Source organism: Rhinoderma darwinii, chromosome 5 (genome assembly GCF_050947455.1).
Source record: "Rhinoderma darwinii isolate aRhiDar2 chromosome 5, aRhiDar2.hap1, whole genome shotgun sequence".
NCBI classification, from domain to species: domain Eukaryota; kingdom Metazoa; phylum Chordata; class Amphibia; order Anura; family Rhinodermatidae; genus Rhinoderma; species Rhinoderma darwinii.
In genome coordinates this window covers 133,854,148-133,878,346 of record NC_134691.1, presented here as the reverse complement: position 1 = coordinate 133,878,346, position 24,199 = coordinate 133,854,148, and the positions used below count along the sequence as shown (strand labels likewise).

Sequence of the window (24,199 nt, the reverse complement as noted above, 5' to 3'; positions counted from 1 at the left end):
CGTTATTCTACAGCAGCAGAGGAGGTATAGAGACCAAATTTAGATATGTATTGCAGATATACAGCAATTAACATGTAAGAATCCAAATCTTTTGCATATGTTCTTATTAGAAGCAGTCCAGACAATACAGAACTTCTATTAGAAATATAGTCATTCTAGCCTACATCCTATTCCTCCCCCTCTCATTAAGGCACTGAGTTCACCTCCACATCTTCTAGATGTTTTATTACAAACCGTCCATTTCCTGTTGTTTGACCTGAACGGAAGGGATAGTCCTTTTTTGTTAGACCATTTTCACATGGCAGAATTTTGGGCAGTATTTGAAAGCCAAATCCAAAAGTGGATGCAAAACAAGGAAGAGTTAAAATTGTATTTCTCTGTGTAGGATCCTCCCAATTTTGGCTTACAAATACTGATCTAAAAAACTGACCAAAATGCTACCATGTAAAAGTAGCCTAAGGGTATGTGCACACATACTAATTACGTCCGTAATTGACGGACGTATTTCGGCCGCAAGTCCCGGACCGAACACAGTGCAGGGAGCCGGGCTCCTAGCATCATACTTATGTACGATGCTAGGAGTCCCTGCCTCGCTGCAGGACCACTGTCCCGTACTGAAAACATGATTACAGTATTATTATTTTTTTTGCAACAAAGAAAAAAAATACCAAATACATATCTAGTAATTAAAATATTTTTTTGTTTAAACTATTTATCTAATATTTTTCCACCACAAGACGCATTCACTTTAAGCACATTAAACTTATGATTAAAACCTACATTTGTATATGAATCCCCAAAAAATAAAAAAATAAAATATATACTTGCATCCATAAATTAATTCTTTATTAAATATTTATTTTTAATAAATTAAGAAACATTGGGTTAAATAATTTAAATATGAAATCTGATTGGATCCTGTTTGCAACACTGCCAAGTAAACTGACAGTTAAAATTCTTTAGCTTCTCGAATTTTTTTTAACCAAAACCTTATGATTTTTTCAAATTCTCATACACCAATATTTTACTGCTAAAGGTAAAATTTGTATGATGTCTATATTCTTTACATAATCGAAAAGGGCAAAAATTCTGATTATCCACAGAAAGATCTGGATTAAAGGAGCATAATATAGAATTGCATTGTGCACATGTTGTTATGTTATCAGTTATGTCCAGGGAGACAATTCACAAAAAAAAATCCCTCCGGCATTTTATTCATTTCTACAGGGAAGAGCTGAGACTAAGGGCATGTTCACACGTGGTGGAGTTTTTCCGCTGCAAATGTTGGTGCAGATTTGGGGCAATTACGCAACGAATCTGCACCAACATTTGCATATTTGACAGGTAATTCAGACATTGCAGAAAAGACAGCGGACTTGCCCCAGATTTCAGTTTTTGCATTGCAAAGGCTGAAATCCACAGCGAAATCCCGCTGCTTCTCTGCACCGCAGCCTATGGTCCGTAGCAGAGTTTTCCGCAATGTCTGAACTAACTTGCCTAAAAATGTATTGAAACAACTGTAAAAAACGGCCACTTGAGAATTCCACTGCGGACTGTCCGCAGCGGAATTCCACAGCAATTCCGCCACGTCTGGCCGTGCCCTAAGACAACCTTGAGGATCACTACCTGTTTTAGGCCATCTACACAGAAAATTAAAGAAGTTCCGAGATACAAATTTTCAGGCCCATTTTTTAAGAGCAGTTTATTGCCTCTGAGTCGTACTGCAATATAAAAATACTTTCTTTTTTTTTGTTGCTTTTTTGATCACTCAATATGCCACATAGAGACTAAAACAAAGCTCTAATCACACAAGATGCCAATATGAATGACTTGTACCAACATTGTATATACTTTTTGTATCCTTTGTTTAGCATGCTTTAATAAGCTGATGTTGCATTACGTATTTATTCCTGCAAAAATGTCAAAGGAATTGAGAAAAGATAAAACATTATAGTACATGTTATATTTACTATTTCAACTTAGTCCTGTAGATATATTAAAAATAAAATTCTGATGTCTGTAAATTCTACTTATTTGTATTAGGGCTTCTTGATTTTGACATCATTTTTTATTGGTCTATGCTGACTTTTTTACACTAGTATGGCAATAAATAATATGGAATTGGAAGGAGTCTGAGTATACTAAACATTATATAAGATGGTTTGATTTGGCTGCACTCGCTGAAATGCTATACACTATATGTACATTATAATAGTAACCACTAAATACTGACTGTGCTCAATGTATACAATGCCACAGACTTCCGTCATTCTTATTCTTTATTTCTGTATCTCTTTAGTTTTCTTAATGTGGAAAGTCGACCATTTCACCAAAAGCAATAAGAAAAGGAAATAAGAAAAATAAATGAAGAATGTCTTCTGGTTATGAACAAATAATCACCTCTTTATTGATGCCAATTTATAGTGATACTACAAATGAGAGAAACAGAAATAAAGAAATGAAATTATTCTCAGGAAATATCTTAATTCTGCTCTGGAAATTTTATGGGTAAATTATGTGTTTAGTTAAATCGTATGTCTTTCGTTAGAATCCAAGTTAATGATAAATGTATCACGCTGCACAGGCCAAACGCTTTTTGAGCTGGCTATTTTTCTACAGAAAGTAACAACGGACAAACCATTAATTCATTTTCATTTTTTTTCAATGTGACTTTGACCCAATAAGGATCTTAAATATTTCACACATTTGGTCACTTTGTTTTTTGTTTTGTTTTTTTTTTAAATTATCAACATATTTACCTTAGTACAAAATACCAAAAGTGCAACATTATAAATTAAGAGTTTGCGAGCACAATATACAAACATTACCTTTTATTGTACAGTGAAGTTAACATGAAGATTTTTTTTATTCACAGCTTCCTATGATGTGAATAGTTTAGAGTGAAAAAGTTTTGACTGTGTGTGGCTTTCCAACCATCAAACTATTTCTCCATACATTTTCTCTTTTATATTGAATGACTGTCCACATAGCAGCTACAAATATTTAAATAAAAGGATTTGTTACAGACAGATACTCGCACATGTATAGCATGCTATCGTCCCAAAATAAAATATCACAATTTTGCCTGCATTGGAATAAACATCACTGGATTATAGCAAACAAAACTTGCTAAGAAAGGGTCACAAATTCAGATGTACTTTGCTGTGTAAAACATCACTGAAGAGTGGGGCTTTTTTTTTTCCCTGGAGTACCCGCATAATGTTATTATAAATATTACAGACAAGGATACTGTAATAATACACAGCATTTGGGAATACTAAACTCAGATCATTTAGTACTGTATTAGAATCCATACAAATAGACTTCAAGTTTATATCTAATTTGAACAAGACCAGCAATTAGTTTGGACAAAGAAGTTATTGTTTTTACACAAGTTGAATCATTTCATATGAAACACAAATAGCTGTTGGGTGTCTGTGTCCATTTGATATCCAATGAACTTTAAGTAATGTTTAAAGAGGAAAAAGTCCATTCCAGTCAGTTTAACTGCTGGAAGTACCATGCACAATCTTGAAAATACATCTTTTCAGCATCCACAAGTCTCTGCATTTCTGCTATAGGAGAGGGGCCGTAGGAATATGGGTTAGGTCACTGTGATAAGTTTTTAAAAAAAACCTGTACAACAAATAGTAAAACACTTGAAGAGAGGAGTCTTGGATAGTTTTGTTTTTGTGTTTTTAATTGCACTCAGTTTATGCCAATTTCCTTGTTTTCCTCAATAAACCTTGTGAATGGTCGATTTACAATAGATTCGGAGCCCACTTTGTCCATACTAATAATAGAGGGGCTGCTACCTGTTCGTATTCGGTCCATCCCACTGGACATGTTGCTTAAAGGGGGAATTGCACTTCCACCTAAACTGACAGGGAGCTGGGGAATGCCTCCGTTCTGTATAACAGAAATCTCATTGTTTTTCATGGCCAGCCCATTTGTGATAGCAGCAGCATACTGATTCCAAAAACTGGGGTCAACATTCATTGCTCGAGCTGCCAAATCTTTCTGAAACATTTCAGAAAATTTCAGTGCATCTCCTCCTAGCAAAGCCATGGGGTTTTCCACAGAAAGTCTACGACCACGTCTTGCAGGAGCATTATTCCACATGTGAGTCCCCATATGGACCTATGCACACAAGACACAAAAATGCATACAGGTTTTAGTATATTTATTGTATATAACATAAAGGAAATTAATTTGTTAAAACAAGAAACAAAGACTATTTAAAAAACTAAAATATTTTTTTTTTTAGATGATACAATAAATGTCCTTGTAAGATGAGAGCATATATATATATTTATTCCTTATACCACAAACCTATAATAAATTGAAATCTACAAGCAGATAGCTATGTCTCTGAGAATACTTGACCTGTTATTTAAATACATTTGTTTTAGTAAATTTCATATACTACCCATGGTTTTTAATTTTATATCTTTAGTTTGGGTTACAAAAATAGGGCTGGCAATTTTTCTAAAATGCCTCTGTGAGGTCTGCAATTACAGATTGCAGGTGCACAAATAACAAAGCCAAGCATAACTATGTCTATCACAGGCATTCCTCTTCTGCATAGATATATTGGGAAACATGAAAACATACAGTAGCAGGCAGCACAAACATAATCATTTTACATAAAAAAATTATCTTCTAAAAATCTCCAGAATAATAAAATAAGTCATGCCACGGCTTGTTCAATATCCAGATGGCTGAGGAAACCTGCCTTATACCTAGAGGGAGTTGGCAGCAGTGATGAACTCTGTATATCTAAATCCCATAAATATTTTACTCACGAATGGTAAAAAAATATTTCAACATTTTTTAAATTATCTACTAGATACATATTCAAGACCTTTTCATTTGGAATTCTTTTGTTGCTTAGACTTTTATGTAGTCAAAGCAAAGACAAAAAAAAATCTAAAAACAAAAAAATTGGGAACCATCCAGAAAAGAACAAGGTTTTTTTTCTCGCTCCTTATGTCTATATCAATAGACACTAAAGATCTTTGTTTTTATTAACTAAACAAATATTGTTACATTATATAAATAAAATCACTATTAAACTTTGTAGACTCATTTTTAAAAGCCTCTTTGAGCTAAATATCCATTAGAAAGAGGGTAACAGCTTCAGTCAATTAGGTGCTCATGGAATGTTAAGATTTTAGACTCTAGGGGAGATTAGATTTGCCAATTATTTCTAACGGAAGAGTCTCCAAACGGCATAATGATTTTAACAGTAAAAAAAAAAATTTTTTGGAGATGACTAAGAATTAACACACATAATGACGTAGCACATTTTGTCTACTCAATCAATTAAACATTGTAGACATAGTGCTCTGAAGGATCAAAGAGTCAGAAGTTTCAATCCTACAAACAATAACGCACACTCAAAAACAACAATCCAAAATCATTCCACTGTACAGGAAAAATGTCATTCTGACCTATAGCTTCAATATGAACAGATCTAGAATATATACAAAGCAAAATCAATATTATAAAAGTAAGTGTAAGAAAGAAAAGATATTTTAAGGCAATAGTCAAATTAGTCCGACTATAAAGTGATAACCTAAAAGACCTGTGCACATTTTATATCATAGATCTTTAATTAATAATAATTTGAGACTTCTTGGTCTGTCTTCAATACATAAAAATATAATTTTGACTCGAATTTACAAAAATGTGCAGTCTGATATTTTCTTTCTTACTCAGTGACAAAAATATTATAATTATTTAGTAAAAAAACACCTAATTCTACACATGATCAACATAACAAACATCAGCCCTATGATGTGCCCACTATTAGAAATGTAATGCAAATTGTATACTATTGTGGTAAATGTGCCTCTGGGGTGTTTTGCTACAAAGCATAATTTTATAGATATTAACCGCTTGAGGATTTAAGTCATTGTCATAACAAAACTGTTGTATTATATATAATTAACCTATAACTGGGAGCTTACCTACTTGTTGGGAAAGTCTTAATTTCATACAGAGTGTGAATGTATTCACAGGGACCTAGTAAATGAGAAAGTTTACACAACTAGATTGAAATTACAGCTACATATGGTTTATAGACTATATTAATGATCGTTCAAGGGCTCATCTGCAGCATGTGCATCCAGAGTTCTCATACGTTCAAAGCATTTGGGCACAACTATGCCTGTTATTTTTTGGCAATCTTTAGAATATGTTGTGTCATTTGCTTTAAGAAATGACAATGACATTTCAATCTATAAAAAAATTTAAACTTTGTAAATCTAATTGACCGACTGATCTTTTCCCCAAATCCTTATGTTTTCTTTTGTATGACTGCAGAGATTTCACCTTACCTTAAGATTCCCTTTTGTGGTAAATGCTCTACCACAGATTGTGCAACCAAATGGCTTTTCACCAGTATGAGTACGTTCATGTATCTGTAGTGCACTTGCTGAAGAGAAGGTCTTTCCACAGGAGTGACAGTTGTGTTGCTTGGGAGTTCGTCGTGGAGGGGGTGCCAGCATAGGAGTGATGCCTGGGCTCATCGCTGTCTGTGGTGCAGCAGGAACCTGGATTCCAGCTGGAAGGTGAGGACCTTCACCCAATGAGATCGACTTGGTGTGACCATTCACTTCCATTTTGATCATGGCAGGCGCTGTGCTGGTGACCAGGCTAGTAGTAGTTTGGCTGGGACCTAGGGTAAAGTTGGGTTCAAATAACTGAGATGGGAGCTCTTTCAATTTGTGTGTCAGTAAGTGTTGTCTTAAATTACCCATAGTGGAACACCCACGATTGCAGACTGTACAAATAAATGGCCGTTCTTTAGTATGGCTGCGGTAGTGAATTTCCAATGCACTTTTGCAAGCAAAAGGCTTGCCACAGATATTACAAACAGTACTTTTAAACTTACCACGTTCTCTGCTCAGGAACAGTAGGCTAAAAGGGGCCTCTTCTTTGATGATTGGTCTCCCAGGATTGGTGGATGTCAGATCCAGTGCACCTTCAGTTTGTGGGACAGGCAAGGGACTGTCAGCCTTTTCTGTCTTAAGCTGAAGTTCTGGTGGCTGTTCTTGATTAATTATATGGGGAGATTTTGATCGGATGCTTTCACTATGACTATGTGCAGGGGACAAAACCTGCATTGATGAAGAGGACTCAGACATGGCAGGACTGCCTGCACTTTGGCTCTCAAGATCTCCTGCAGCAGATGAAGAATCGTTGCTTAAGCGATCAATTTCCCCCGATCCGTTTTCTAACGTTTTTAAACCAATAAATTGCTGTGCATTCATAACAGAGTCAATCATTTTCATCTGATTTTCTAAAGCAGCAATACTTGAAATGACAGTGGGAGGTGAAGAAGGTGATGACTCAGGGTATGGTATCAGTGGTTTAGAAGGATCATTTTCTGTATCTTTCATGTCTAGATCATCGTCCATAGAATTATCATCAAATTCATCATCATAATTGCTCAGTGTTTCAAGATTCTGTTCATCATAGGAAAGCTCACAGTCCATTGAATCCTGATAGCCCTCAGGCAAAGGGGTATTTGGAATCTGGCCACCCATATGCATACGGATATGTTGCTGCAGGACAACAGCATTCGTAAACTTTTTCTGACAAATAGGACATGAATGTTGAACTCTTAATGGAGGTTTTGCTCGATGAACACCAAAATGAGTTTTCAAATTTCCCTTAGTAGTAAAAGCACGTCCACAAATTTTGCATTTAAACGGTCTCTCTCCTGTATGGGTTCTGTAATGCATCTTAAGAGCGCTCTGACAACTAAGCACTCGGTGACAAATGACACATTGATTTGGATCTGTCATTTTTTTATCAATGTTCTCAACTAGTTGTTGCAGTTTTGATGTTTCTGATGTTTGCATAGACTCTAGAAGACCCCCAAATGGAAATTTTGCTGCTTGGAACTGCTCAGGCATAGATGGAAGCACTGGATTTGGGAGGCTTGTTGATATACTGGTGTCTGTTAGCATGGGTATAGATGTAGTTACAGGAGAGGATATCTGTCCAATCACAGGCTGTTCAGCTGTTCTTGCAACTGTAGGAGGAAGAACAATGGGTTCTGTTTTTGCGATAGCAGTGGTAGCTGTCTGAGAAGATTGTGGAGATTCTGCAGATGTTATCATGCAAGTTTCAGAGTGGTTTATGTTTGGTGATAAAGAGTTGCATTCACTTGATGCAGGAGATGGCCTTTGAGGTGATCTATTAAGTGGGGTAATGCTGGGTGAATCACCATAGCTGTTTAGTCCTGATAATGTGGGGGGTAGTTGCAACCCAATAGAAGTTTGAATTGTTGGTAATACTGGCTTGCTATCTAACCATGTTGTTACTGGCTTTTCAGGAGGAAGAGACATTCCATATGGTATTCCAGAACTAGTTGGTACATTGTCAAGATATTCTGGAACAGGATATGGATTCATCTGAATATGGGGATACTTTTCTTTATGTCTCTGAAAATGAACTTTTAAATTGCCTTTTGTGGAAAACCGATTTCCACATATATTACATTTAAAAGGCCTTTCACCTGTATGAGAGCGCAAGTGGATCTGTAAAGCACTATCGCTTCCAAAGACCTTGGCACAAAATCTGCATTTATGTTTGAAAAATGGGTCCTCAGAAGTTGACTTGGTCTCAAACACTGATACATTGGGTGGCTTTCCCTTACGATGCTTCATAAGTGCAGAAAGGGGGTCTAATGCATTTGCAGTTGCAGCTATGCTTGCAAGTGGATTGGGGAAGATCACACTATTTGAAGAACTCTGAGGTAGAAGTGGGCTTGGCAAACCGGAAGGTGAGATAAGGATATTTCCATGTCCAATGGATGGAGGAGTAGATGAGCTCTGAGGATAAGTAGTACTGGTCGTTGTATTAGGCACAGGACTAGGGGTTACTGATGCTGATTTAGCATTTGTTGATAAGGATGTGCTTGTTTCTGTTGGTGTACAAGGGAGAGAACATGGGATATTTGGGGTACTTGCCCCAGAGGCAGGCTGTGATGTGTGTTGTGGATTTTCAAATGATGGTAGTTGATTGTTAGATACTGATCCTGCAAGATTGGATGGGACTATAGGTGTTAACTGAAGGCTTGGATGTGCAGTAAAGCTCTGCAGCTGACTGGGTGTTGAAATTGGAGGATTTTGTGCTGCAACTGAAGAGGTCAATGGAGGACGTAGTGGCTGACGATTCATCAGTGCAACTTGACTGCGTATTTGTTCAATGAGTTGCAGCTGGTGGATCTGTTGCTGTTGCAGTGCCATCAATTGTTCTAGAATCATTGGAATTGCCATAGCTGTAGCTGCAGTGGCAGCACCTGTACCACCTATGCACCTTGCATTCTGTGAAAACTGTGCAACTGCCACTTTTGTACTTTGAAGAGTCTCTAATGTAACATTAGTGTTTGGCATGTTGTAATTAGTCATGGAAGGTGGATCGGGTATTTGAGGTAGAGGAGTAGAAGTGTTTGAGGCTTCTTGATTTGGAAAATGTTTTTCTTCAGTGGTTTCAACCTCCATGGGTTCCTCTTCCTTTTCTGTTTCTTTTATATCGCAAGTTTCATTATTTTCTACCTGAACAGCTTCTTCTGCAGTCTCGCTCTCTGCCTGAGGACTTGAAGAGCTAGCAGGCGATGGCTCGGGAAACTCTTCTGAGGCTGTTGCTGCTACATCATCATTTACAATCAACACAAGAGGGTTTTTAGTGCAGGTCTTCTTGTGCTCTAAGAAGTCAGTCCATTTGAAGAATTCAGCACAGCATTTTTCACAAACATTGGTCTCCTCACTTCCACTTCGGCTTTCATTCCCGCTATCCCCATCATCTGGTCCTTCCCCAGGTACTGCTAAAAGCAAATGAAAAGACTGTATAAGCTATTAAGCTGAAAGATAAAGTACTCTACATTTGAAAATTTTGCACGAGTAAAATCAATACTTTTTATTTTGTACAAATTACCCCACTTCAACAATTTTCTATGACACCTTTTACCTAGCTACTATTTTTCTTTGCACAATCCATCAAATTATGAAGCTCTATCAATTGTGGATACTGCTTCTTAATGAAATTCCATAGAAGCCATTGATTTCCAATATTTTCATACAATTCACAGCAACCTTGTCTGTTGGGTACAAATCAAGCTTTTGATGGGCTCATTAGGATTCCCCTTTAGCATCAAGCTTCCTAATTTCCAGCAAAATTATAGATGCCTTTGCCAGTTCAGTTAACATTGCTAAACTAATCTGTAACCTTTAAACTTGAAGCAATGCCTGACAACACGAGCTGAACCCCTGTTATACATGTATGGCCTCTGACTATTTCTACGCATTGTCCTTATCCATTGCTGAGACATTTCACATTCCTGTTACTCTATATAATAGTTAGATCAGTGAGAATACATTCACATTTGCTGATATTTCTGTAAAGGCTGTTTCCCATATAACTAACTTCATATAAATAAACTCCAACCTATCATGTAAGTAGGGTAACCATTAGTAGATCCAGTTGTGTTCTTTTGTACTTAAAGCAGCAAAGCCATAATATCTTAATTACATTAACCTTTGACCTAAACACTAAGAACTTTGAAAGACAAATTGTCAGTTTTAAAGTAAAATCCAAGTTCATAGAAATACAAACTGCTTTCCTTTGGTGTAAATGGGTACATGCTTAACATTTGATCTAAATTGTATTTTCGATGGAAAAAAAATAATACCTGACACTTAACTGCTAATTCTACACAAAAATAATTGATGCTGTCAAATGCCATATTTCTTTAGCAGGAAACTAAAATTACATGTTATTCCGACACAGCGTCAAGTTCACAGATTTGTGAACAAACTAAGTATTACATATTTAAACTACATTTCTGCTGACATGTTTAAACATAAGTATGCTGCAGTCAGACACACGTTTTGTACCTATTTTCATCTATTCTTATAGAAAGGCTCTGCAAATTATATGCTTGTGCCATTGTAGAAAACCCACTAATTGGTTACACATGTTTAATTACTGTTGTAGGCAGTCACTTCCTCTGACTTGCGTTACCCTCTTGTGCTGAATAACAAGCATGTTTAATGAACAGAATTCTAATTCACACCTGATCAAATAAATAGCTGTGCTGGAATGAGAAATGAACATATAAAAAAATAAAATTCTAGTATTTGAAAAACTTCCCAGTAGGAATGCACACTCATTGCTCAGTAACTTCATATTCCTTCTCTGCATATTACAGAAATATCCTTTTTTTTCATCTGACGGAATAGACAGCAGCAGTCAGAAAGCCTAGTGCTGAGTGGTAGCGATGAATATCATTCTATATGAATATCAAATCTATATTTTACTGTAAGCCTACTATTGTGGACATAAAATGTAGAATTGTTTATAAATATATTTGAATGTACAATATAATGCCAAGCTACAGTATTTAAACATTTTTTTAAATTTTAGTTGTACAATTTAAATAGTAAAATATATTTGGCTATTTATACATATATATATATTCCTTTTTTTACTCTGACTTCTATTAAGCATCCTATAAATATTGGCCAATTATTACGCTAACAATGTAGTTATGATCAAAGTTCAAAGTATTTTATCTTGCTTAAAACATTAACTAAAAAATTGATATTATATGGGTAAATAGATAAAACGAAACCAAACATAATTAGAAAATGTATCTGTGAAAATAATTTATTCAATTCTTGGTAGAAACAAACTCAATTGGTTTAACTTTAGTTTTTTTTAAAATGAGTAGTAATAGAACAGTAATAAAAGGTATAATACAAATTAATAACCACGGATTAAAATGTTTAAATAATAAAAGTTTTAAAAATTCAATCTTGAAAATGTATCTAAAAATATGAAAAGGTACCAAACTACAGAATATTATATATATATATATGTTGGCATAATCATTTTAGAAGGCAAAATGATAAATATTTCATTTTTTTCTATATATATTTTTTTATTTGAATATATATTTATTGTACTAGCATTTGCTATATTTACATATATGCATATCATATCATTATAACTTTGCATTTATACCCAAATGATATGCTTGAATTCAATAAAATACAGGCTAATAAAATATAAACAATAATTAGGTATATTAATTCCTTTTGTGGAAATAATATTGGATGTGATTATATCTTTTCCTACTATGCAGCGAATTTTCATTTAAAATTGCACAGATTTTAGCTGCAAACCCCACCAATATATCTTAGGTGCAAAGTATTTGACTTCTTCACAAATACTTTTGGATCCCTTTTGCAGTAATGTTCTGTGTAGTAAGGAAAGCAGCTGTGGTGCACTTTTTTTTTTTAATCAAACACACTATCATGTTCAGAATCGGTCACTGAGAATTGGCTTTTTTACAGCAGTTTAAATGTACAAGAGGCATGTTTCTCCTCAAGTGGTTTCCTGTAGAATTGGATGAATTAACACTGCCTAGATTGTTTTGAATTTTAATGTATTCTGGTGAAACAGTCGTGTGCGGAATTACCTCCATGAACGTGTACATGTAAATCATTGTTTTCAAACATCAATATCCCTAACTGTAAAACAAGTGGATAGTAAATGCTTATTATGTATGGGACAATATATGTTCAGAAATATTCTAGAAATTGCACCAAGTAATAAGCTCTCAGTTAATAATATGCTGAGTGGACAAATTAGACCCTTATCTAAAAATTGTATCTTTGGAAAGGCTGCAATCAATTCTATGTTGAATTATTAACCTATGTTTAGGTTTCTTATTCTTTCCACTGAGAACGCTGTTACCTAAATTTTTAAGATTATTATATGATAGATAGATAGATAGATAGATAGATAGATAGATAGATAGATAGATAGATAGATAGATAGATAGATAGATAGATAAATAGATAAATGATAGATAGATGGATAGATGAATAGATAGATAGATAGATAGATAGATAGATAGATAGATAGATAGATAGATAGATAGATAGATAGATAGATAGATAGATAGATAGATAGAATGTTGATAAAGGGATACATTTACACCATGGTATAAATGCAATACACCAATTAGATAATGAATAAATAGAAAATATAAAACCCAAAAACAAAACATAGTAAGTTTACTGACATGCTATGGTTTATAGCTCTGTATAGAAAAAATATAAACTATAGAAGTCAGTCCAGGTATGACACAATTAATTAGCAGCCCATCTATCTGTAAAACATGTACATTATTATCCAATGCAAGCAGCATTGCCCGGCTTTCGGGTAGCCATTTGAATGACATTTTGCAGTGCCCTTGAATTGCAATTTTGTTTGATGTGTAACTTTATGAGGAGTAAAGAAGGGCTCGGCCAATACAGATATTAAAGTCTCCTGTATTTCCCATTAAGTTAAGTAAAATTTGAGTAAGTGAGAAGTGTCATACACACCAAAGAACACTATGCTTAGCAGGCTTCTTTAATATTTAATTGCTGCTCCTGTCCTTAATGGACTTGCAAAATAATGGCTGAAACAGAAATATCACTTCTAAGCTGCATTTAGTTCCCTTTAAAAGATGCATTTTCCCAATTGTTTTTTTCATTACATGTAAATAGGAAACTTTAACATGCTACAAATTTTTTACTGAACAGGACCACTCAGATCTGCCTAAGTAGTGAAGAGGATAATGCACCGGGTCTAACATTTGGCTACCTGTCAGAGTACAAGAAATGTAAGACTGAACCCATACTGAATGCTAATCATAAATATAAAGAAACATATGCTTCACTGCACGCTCATAAGCATAGGAAGCGTGACTATTCTTATTTTAATGAACATTTTCCATAATAATAAAGAGCAACCTTTATAATCAATCCATGGACACTGTTATAGATAGATAGATAGATAGATAGATAGATAGATAGATAGATAGATAGATAGATAGATAGATAGATAGATAGATAGATAGATAGATAGATAGATAGATAGATAGATGATAGATAGATAGATAGATAGATAGATAGATAGATAGATAGATAGATAGATCTGCTTGATGTATATAATTGGAGCTGACCTATTTACAACTTGCACTTCTAAGATATTCTAGAGGCTCTCAGTTGAGTGGGCAGATTAGACCCTTATCTAAAAATTGGATCTAAGCAAAGGTTGCAATCAATGTTGAGTTCCTTATTCTTTCCTGATACATAGAACACTGTTACCTATAATTTTAAAATGATAATACAGTACACAGCAATTTATAAAACACACTACATGATACTCCATGGTTCTAAGTTATACCAGGGTAAGCCACATAAAACATAGCATCCCATGACTTCAATATAAATTAGAATTTAAGTCAAATTAGTAAAACATCCAAATTAGTTTTTTTTATGGATGTCTATAGGTGAATAACAGCTCATGTACAAAAACATTCTGCATTGCTATATACTGTTACTTTTCTGTTTAGCTGAAATGCTCATGAACAAAAACATGCTTGCAGCATGTGCTCAGGACAATCGTATAGCCAATTACGTCTTTCTTTACATAAAACAGCATATAGGTGCATCATCTGTCCCTGCAGTGTATATAAGTATATATAAGTGGTCAAATGAAAATGTATTTCTTATTCTGCAAAGTGACTTTCCCATTTCTTGACTGATTTTACTAAATTCTAGGAAACTGTTTGGGAACATTTTGTTTTCTTGCAAATTAATTCTTTTTAACTCTTCATGATGGCTGTGATTCCCATAAAAGAAGATGAATTATCGCATACAGAGCCCAAGCTGTGAAACAGGAGGAGACAAATAGAGACCCCTACTGTGTTCAACAATGTAGTTGAAATTCCAGACTCAATAGAATTTTTTGCCCTCTTTCAAACACCACAATGGCTGTCAACATGACAGTGAACAGTGGAGGGCACTATTGCTGTGCACAATGTTATAGGCCTAGCATATTTAGATTAATCTATTCAGTGGCCTAAATCTCAGAATTTGTTAAGTAACAACCACCTGTGGCATAGTCACCAAATGTCTTCTTGTCTTTTTTTTTTTCTTCTTCTCAGTTTTATAATCATGAAAGCAATCCATTAGCTACTTAAACACTGCGGATGGAGTCAAGCTTAGAATCTCCAATATCATTAGCAAATATGCAGATTACAATGAAACGCGGTTAACTATATAAGAATGTGGTTTTATTTTACTGGGTTGTTATGAATTGTTTAATACAAAAATCAGAACTTTATTTTTTATATTTAGAAATCCATGGTCTATTTTAGGATGATAATTGAAAAACAATAATTTGTTCATTTCTAAAAACAAGGTTTTATCATTGATATTAAAATGTAACATTTTATTTTCTTAAGAAACAAGTCAGTAATTTCAATTGAATTAAAGCTTTAATGAGATCTATTATGTATATATTCTATACTATTACGCTGTTTTTCCTTCTCTTTTGTTCTTTGTCATGTGTTCTATAAAATAAATATTTTCAGTTAAAGCTTATTACTTATCACAATACCTTCAGGGAACAAAATATATTAGATATAGCTTCAGGCTTCCTGTTAAATTAGACTGAATAATTTTAATTAAGTAAATCATGTTATATAATTTACTCAGAAGGGGGGGGGGGGGTCACTATGTACATGATTTTCAAAAACACAAAATATGAGCTAACCGTCCCAACTAGTTATATAAGTCTTTCAGTTTATATACACGACAGCTTTTAAGTTTATATCTCGGTATAGATAATGTACATTAAGCAGATTATTTTATAATAACTATTAATAAATATTCTAACTATTTTAAGCATGTCCAGACTAAAAAATTATTAGGTAGGGATGTATAATAACAAGATATTATTATATATACGTTGTATGTAATTGATCAACCTTTGCCTAGCTATATTTAATACTATAATAAGTAACAATTAATATGATATTTTTTTTACGTTTACAATAATATTGTAACATACAATATTCAGGCCATGGTTTATTGATATTTATATATGTCTATAAGCCAGAAACATTTTTCTGGCTAAGCATAAATGTTTATTCAGCAGGGCTGGAAACATTTACATTTCATTTTAAAAAGTCCTTTTTAAGACAACTGGCACATAGTGGTCTCTGTAGCATGTAGCAGGACCTCTAGGTAACACTCAATACTAGTGTTAACACTTATCACAACTGAAGCAACCATGCTGCCAAGGTCAACTGCACATATGTACTAATTGTATTATGAGCTTGACATCTAGTGGCCACCCCTGGCAGGGCAAAACAGGCAAAGGTTAAATCAGCCAGCCTTGTCAAAGCACTTCTAAACACCCACCCTCAGGGACAAGTCATTGGAAACCTGTTGGCACTTCATACAGTCCCACCTTTTCAATGTCACCAAACAAAATGAATCTCTAGTGTATGCTGGGCATTAATGCTTAGAAATAAGACACTAATAGGCTGTCTAAAAAGAATTTATACAGGGTGGTGTGCACGGGAAAAAAATAAAAAAGCACAAGCACAACCAGCAAAAATATATATTTCCTTATTATTTCCTATTAGTTCAAAATAGTATAATACATATATATCAATTCATATAAAAAAATGAATCGCAACCTTACCATCATTTCTTATAATAGGCCTTCTCCACTATACAGATTTATAGAATGATATGAATATTAACTATTTTTATTTTTTAAGCTGCCAAATATTATTAAAAAAATATACTTTTGCAATTCATTCAAAACCAATATTGTATCTTCCTTTTATATTTTTTTTATTATTTTTGCCTTATAGCCAATGTTCAATTGGAACTGAAGGAAGTGTATCCCTCTGGTTACTTAAGACCAATAGGAAGAATACAGGAGATTTAACTGCATATGATGAAGAAACCTGACCCAGTTTAGCCAGATTTCTCTTATACTGAATAGAAAAATAACCACTTGTTTAATAAATTGGTAATAGTTAATGGTGTACTTTACACCTCTGTACGAGCCAGTGAAACCGCACCACTCATCTAAGAACAATCGTTCATGTGAAAGTTTTTTTGGGGGGTAAAGTCTATTGCATCTCATTGTTATTCAGCGTTCATCAGAGCCTCTAAGAATGATGCTTGATTCATGCTGTAGCATAAAGCGAGCGAAAACTCTTTTAATGTCTGATGCTGGCTTCATCTTATAACTTGCAAAAATAACTAAATATATAAATGTATACTGGAAGCTGCATATAATTTTATTCACACTGCTGAGCTCTACTGTGTTACGTTGTGAGAAATAATGCAAAATTTACATTCTAAAGTTAGATTCAATTTTTTCTATTTTTATCTATATAAATATTATTTAGTAAGCTAGATTGTTTCAAAGGTAAATTTTATTAAAAACAATTTAGAATGAAATCTAAATGTCACAATTATTTTTATCATTACAATGTATATTATTCTTTTTTTTCTTCATTATATAATAGTTTCATTTTATCTGAACATGAAGTATTAGGTGGCAATTAAAGCTGAACAAAATAGCAAGTAAAGGGGAAAAACATAATAATGAAACAAAAATAATTTGTAATAAGAACGAATGGCTATATCCATATTTATATGCCCACCATTTCTGGACATATTTATTAATTGGTACAACTGATCTGTTGATAAATAAAATATGAAGATCAAATAATACATTGTTGTCAATTAAATTTGAGGCAGAATTGATATTGGTCGCAACTTGAATTAAATGGATACAATATCTAAAACTAAATTTAAATGACACGTATCATTGGATTTATTATGTGATAAAATATTCCTTCTTTGAGAATTTATAGTTAATAGTATTTCCATTTACTAGGGTTTCATAAACCATTTCACAAAGTTTATTCAATCTATTTTATTTTGAAAAAAATAAATTTCTATTTTGAAAAGTGACATTTTATCGGATTTAAATGTCATTGAGTTCTGCTTTTTCACAGTGCAGTTAATGGTCTCTGATTTATATAGATAGTTTAATTTTTTCGGCTTCACTGAAAGGAGATTTGAAGCTATTCAGACCCCTTAAATAAGCGAGCTTCAAAAAAAATCCTCGCTGGGCTGCAGTGTAGCCCCTTTGATGGAAAGGCTGTCTTTCTCATTCCGTAGAAATAAATCCATTCATTTGATCGTGTAGTCATTGAGTGCAATACAAAACAAACCAAGTGTAAAAAATGCTAAGTGATGAAGTAAACAAAAAATATTTCCATGACAAAAACCTCCTTTTGCCCTTAATCTACAGACCATATGCAAGCGTTTCTTTTAGCATATCTTCTTCTCTAATCTCTAGTGTCACAGCTACATAGATAAGACTCACTGTTAGCCATAAAAAAACAGCTTCCAAGAGAGATACTTTCTTCTCAAATCCAGGAAACTCTTCTGAGGGTTGCTCACAATGGCTTGTTCTGTTTAACGGAATAAAAGGGAGCATCTGGGAACCGCAGCCTCAAAGGACACGCACCAAGCAAGTCCTGTCCTCCTTAACACCTCTCCTCTATCATTAGTGAGCATGATACGGCTACTTGGAGGGAGGAAGCCCACCAGATTATCTATTCTCATTTTAAGAAACAATGCCCTGACCAGCCATAAAGTGTCATCATCTCAAGAAAACTTCCTCAAATGTGACTTGTAAGTTTTTCACTATTCTTCTTCTTCTCGGCTACTAATATAAATATCAGTAAATAAAATAAATCTGGTTTCCTCAGCGGTAAATTGAGACTTTAGTAAGGGGAAGTGGGGAAAAAAAGCATAAAACGGGACACAGCAAAATAGAATAAAAAGACCTAGGTGCAGGAAAAAGTGTCAAGAAATCCTAATGGGTTTGGGTAAGTCTTGATGCCTCCTGTGTGCATCTACTGAGACTGTATGGACAGTATGTCCAGGGTCATCGGCAGGAGATCCCTGCGTACGGGATAAACTACTGTTTCACAATCCCTACCTCCCCTTTGCAACTTTTTAACCACATCCAGCATTGCGGCTTTCAAAACAACCCCCTGCTCAAGTGGTCCCCTTACCTTTGGCTGAACCTGGGAGCAGCTCCCTGGCATAGAGGGCAGGGGCAGGCATGGAGTGCGCCTCTTCTTGTGTGTGTATCTGAGACATCAGTAGAATGCACGATGTTTCCGGAAAGGCTTTCACAAGCCTCGATCTTTCTCCATCCCCAAAACAAGATCAGCAGAGCCCCCTCCTCCTCCTCCCTTCTTTATTCCCCCAGTAGTTACAGGGAAGGACACAGACTGGGATGGTACAAGCTCCTGCTGATCACTGGAACTTTCCCTCTATCTTGTATTGCATGTTCTCTAACAAGAAGAGGTCACTTACACCTATTGTAGAGGGCACTACCCTCCTGCCACCAAGACACCAGCCCTGTACATACCGACAACACCAGCCACTGTACTCCCTGCAGCCACTGTGCTATGCACTATTGTCTGCTCTGCAGGTGCAAACTCCTGGTCAACTTGCTTTAGAAAGAATGTCAATATTACACTCCAAACTCATAAAATACTTTTTTATTCTCACAATGCTGGAATGTGGAGAAGCAATAAACACACCAGAGATGTCTTTATGTATAGATGTAGCAGAGCTGAATTTGTCACTGAGCTGTTTCTTTTGTGCATCCTGATTCCTCTGAGCTAAGCTTACTTGACAAGATAACTTTACCTGCAGTCCAATGAAAAACCAAAACAACACATCCTGATATAACAGAGTTTTAACAAATGGCAAACGTAGCTCTGATATATATATATATATATATATATATATATATATATATATATATTCTTATTATTTTTTTTTACTAAATATATATATATGTTTAAATGTATATATATATATATACACACACACATATATATATATATATATATATATATATATATATAATAATAAATATACGATAGAGACTCCCCACAAGTGCATGCCCCTATAAAAGTATTTTTAATGTTGTATTATTAATAATAATGTTATTATTGATGCAGATAATTATAACATATAAAGTATGGCTACTTATAAGAATTTATAGAATGGATACTTGTTCTGCTGTACTTTTCCCATATGACTGACGCGGTGTTTGGCTCTATAAGTGGGAGTTGTGGGAAGAAAAGTGTATTTTAGAAAATATTAGGTAAGGACCCCTGTCCTGTCACTCACCGTTGCTGTCAGTGAGCACCTCAGTGGTGCTGATGTCCTCGTCCGATTTCAGGTGCTGGGGCTTGGCTTGCTTACGCCGAGACATGCTGCTGCTGCTGGGAGCTGGGACTTGTCGCTGCTATTTTGCAGATACATCAGTGGCAAATAAAAAAAAAATAGTTCACAAATAGACGAGATGGAAAATGAAGGGAATGAGCCGATGCCGGTGCGGAGCCCAGTGCGCACGCGCCGATATAATAGTGAATAATACACAGCGATTATCTGCTGGGAAGGAGGGGGGGGGGGTGAGGGATGGGCTCTGGCAATTAGCTGCTGTCTCTCCGCACACAGGCAGGAAGGTCACATCTTCGCTGGGTCCTGGGCACACACTCCTTGTTTGTGTGACCCCTGGTATCCTTTGTGGTGTCTTCCAGGGATGTAAGAAAACTTTGTGGCCGTGTACTCGTGTGCTGTCACCCCTCCCCGCCCTCACTATGGTGTTCCTAGTCCATGTACACGACCTTGTGCTCTTGTCCCCTGCACTTCTCTCTCCTTTACTCTGTCTTGTCCCCCTTCTCTGGTGCTGACTAGCAGGAGACTTCCACACACTGGCATCCGTCGATCACATCGGACAATCTTGTATTTATTTACAGATTTAGGTGGATGAGTAATTGATCGCTTCCCTGGGACACGGGATGGAGGGGGTGGGGTTCTGGGGACTTGTAACAATCAATGTGAAAGCTGGAGTGGTGGAGATGACAGGCTGGAGCTATCCAGAGTTGTGTGCTGACTTTCCTTGCTGCGTCCCGTCCCTGGCAGCACAGCCTCCTCTCTGGACCCTGTGAGGAGCACACTCGCCTCTCACAGCTGCCAGGGAGGGGGTGGGCTCTGCTGTGGGTGGTGGAGGAGATGGGAGGGAAGCCAGGTTAGGAGAGGAAAGTGCAGCACTTGTACATGTGTCACCCTCCCTCTCCCTCACACGTTCTATTGAGAGTGGGTGTTAGAGGATTTCCCAGCCACTAATAAGGAGCATGTGCGGCCAGACACTAGACGTCAGGTAGCAGCATCTCACACACACTGATCCCCAGCCTGCAATGTACTGTGCGCTGCTCCTTATCTCCTCCTCCCTGTACTTCACTGGTACTGCCCGCTGCTGCCAGCCTTGTAACTCTATCAGCGTAGTACAGGGGAGTCACCTAGGACCAGAGCTGACACTAGGATGTACCACATGCCCAGCACCACTACTGCTCTTGGCTCTAGTCTCTGCTCAGCACCAGTATCCACAACGACCTCTCTCCAGTCACTGCTCATCACCACTAACCACTACTCCTGCTTCTCTCCAGTCACTGTTGATCGCCACTAACTACTACTTCTGCCTCTGTCCAGTCACTGCTCATCACCACTAACTACTACTCCTGCTTCTCCCCAGTCACTGCTCAGCACCACTAACTACTACTGCTTCTCCCCAGTCACTGCTCATCACCACTAACTACTACTCCTGCTTCTCTCCAGTCACTACTCATCACCACTAACTACTACTCCTGTTTCTCTCCAGTCACTGCTCATCACCACTAACTACTACTCATGCTTTTCTCCATTCACTACTCATCACCACTAACTACTACTCCTGTTTCTCCCCAGTCACTGCTCATCACCACTAACTACTACTCCTGCTTCTCTCCAGTCACTGCTCATCACCACTAACTACTACTCCTGCTTCTCTCCAGTCACTGCTCATCACCACTAACTACTACTCTTGCTTCTCCCCTGCACTGCTCAGCACCACTAACTACTACTTACTACTCCTGCTTCTCCCCAGTCACTGCTCATCACCACTAACTACTACTCCTGCTTCTCCCCAGTCACTGCTCAGCACCACTAACTACTACTCCTGCTTCTCCCCAGTCACTGCTCAGCACCACTAACTACTACTCCTGCTTCTCTCCAGTCACTGCTCATCACCACTAACTACTACTCCTGCTTCTCTCCAGTCACTGCTCATCACCACTAACTACTACTCTTGCTTCTCCCCTGCACTGCTCATCACCACTAACTACTACTTACTACTCCTGCTTCTCTCCAGTCACTGCTCATCACCATTAACTACTACTCCTGCTTCTCTCCAGTCACTGCTCATCACCACTAACTACTACTTCTGCCTCTCTCCAGTCACTGCTCATCACCACTAACTACCACTCCTGCTTCTCTCCAGTCACTGCTCATCACCACTAAACTAACTACTACTCCTGCTTCTCTCCAGTCACTGCTCATCACCACTAACTACTACTTCTGCCTCTGTCCAGTCACTGCTCATCACCACTAACTACTACTCCTACTTCACTAATACTCCTGCTTCTCTCCAGTCACTACTCATCACCACTAACTACTACTCCTGTGTCACTACTACTCCTGCTTCTCTCCAGTCACTGCTCATCACCCCTAACTACTACTCCTACTTCACTAATACTCCTGCTTCTCTCCAGTCACTACTCATCACCACTAACTACTACTCCTGTGTCACTACTACTCCTGCTACTCTCCAGTCACTGCTCATCACCACTAACTACTACTCCTGCTTCTCCCCAGTCACTACTCATCACCACTAACTACTACTCCTGTTTCTCTCCAGTCACTGCTCATCACCACTAACTACTACTCATGCTTTTCTCCAGTCACTGCTCATCACTACTAACTACTACTTCTGCTTCTCTCCAATCACTGCTCATCACCACTAACTACTACTCCTGCTTCTCTCCAGTCACTGCTCATCGCCACTAACTACTGCTCCTGCTTCGCTCCAATCACTGCTCATCACCACTACTGTTCATGCAGCTCCCCAGTCCCTGCTTGGGTTCACTAACCACTACTTCTGTCCTCTCTAGTCCCTGCTCAGTCCAGCTAACCACTACTGCTGCTGTTACTACAGCTTTCGTCTCTAGTTCCTGCTAGGAAACAATGAAAACTACTGCTGTGTAATCTGTTGCCCTTGCTCAGTACCACTACCTGCACCATGTCCTACTTCATGTCTACTCTTGTCCCTTCCCTAACTGTCATGCATCCCATACAGAGATATTATTGTCCTATTCACCATTCAACCACAGGTTCTTTTTCACAGTGTCTATGCATTCAGCATGCAGGGAATCAGCGCCTGTGCTTTCTACAGCTGTGTGTGGTACTACTCCCACCACTCATGCCCCTCCCTGTCGACTTTACTAGTATAGTTCCGTGCCCATGTCTGCTGCCATTGTAATACTAACCCTACCTAGCCACTTTAGGCTTCTTTCACACGTAGATATGTTTTTCATTTTAAAATTCATGAAAAAACACAATTTAAAATGCTTTGGCGGCAGTTTTTATGTTGTTTTATTTTGTACGTGCTTTTTTTGGGGGCTTTTTTAATGACCTAGAGCGCAGCCTATGGGAAAAAAAGCCAGGAGAAAACACACCCAGTGCATGCTGCATTTGGAAGAAAAGGCAATTTACCACAAAAATGCACCAAAAAGCCACAAGCAAAAACTTAGTTTAAGTAGTGCTTTGTATATTTTACTATAGACTTTAACGTAAAATCTGGCTGCACTAAAAAACGTAAAAGGCATTCAAAAACGCTATGAAAAAGGCATAAGAACGCAACAAAACGCTGTTTGTGACACCAGTTTTATAGCTCTGGAGCCCAAGCAGACAGTCCCTGTCCCATTCCCAGTAAAATCTCTTGTTATTCTTCATACACAGCGGTGGTGCTCTATCTGATCGCTTTCTAGCGCTGTTATAAGGGGGGCACAGTGAAGATTTCTCCTTAATCACAGTGATGGGTCCCTTAGCCGGGGGCTTAAACTTTTACTCATGTCCTGAGGTCAAATAGCTTTAGCTGAGTTTACATAGCTTGTCTTTGGCATATATAGGTTGAGAACAACATAGGTATTTTACATACACAGCTCTACAGGGATACACAGTGTACATATTGTGAACTGTAGATAGTGTCTTTTCCGATAACCTTTGAAATAAAGACATAAAATGAATATTTGTGGAATTGCACTGCAATTCAGCACCAACTCATATACATGCACAGTATGCATAAGCACCCAGTATATACTGTATGTCTTCGAATAAAGAAG

The 24,199-nt window shown here is 36.7% G+C and overlaps 1 protein-coding gene across 4 annotated transcripts; it reads right to left on the bottom strand.

Annotated features, from left to right (window-relative positions):
• Positions 1 to 921: 921 nt before the first annotated feature.
• SALL3 (spalt like transcription factor 3) lies at positions 922 to 20,888 on the bottom strand. 4 transcript variants are annotated; one of them, XM_075826523.1, is made up of 4 exons: positions 20,109 to 20,888; positions 6,899 to 9,841; positions 6,342 to 6,682; positions 922 to 4,140 (listed from the first exon to the last, which is right to left on the bottom strand). In XM_075826523.1, the coding sequence occupies exons 1-4, from the start codon at positions 20,191 to 20,193 to the stop codon at positions 3,709 to 3,711; spliced, it is 3,801 nt and encodes a 1,266-aa protein (XP_075682638.1). In that variant the 5' UTR covers positions 20,194 to 20,888; the 3' UTR covers positions 922 to 3,708. The 4 variants fall into 4 exon arrangements, with proteins under 4 accessions (XP_075682638.1, XP_075682639.1, XP_075682637.1 ...); XM_075826524.1 differs by having other exon boundaries at positions 6,899 to 9,838; XM_075826522.1 differs by lacking the exon at positions 20,109 to 20,888 and adding an exon at positions 18,974 to 19,061.
• Between the last annotated feature and the right edge of the window lie 3,311 nt (positions 20,889 to 24,199).

Coding starts and splice junctions, on each gene's coding strand:
- SALL3 (XM_075826522.1), bottom strand. CDS start 19,061: ATGTCTCAGATACACACACAAGAAGAGGCGCACTCCATGCCTGCCCCT. Junction 6,683..6,898: donor GTTCCTGAGCAGAGAACGTG/GTAAGTTTAAAA, acceptor ACTTTACCCTAG/GTCCCAGCCAAACTACTACT. Junction 4,141..6,341: donor CCACAAAAGGGAATCTTAAG/GTAAGGTGAAAT, acceptor TTGTGTGCATAG/GTCCATATGGGGACTCACAT.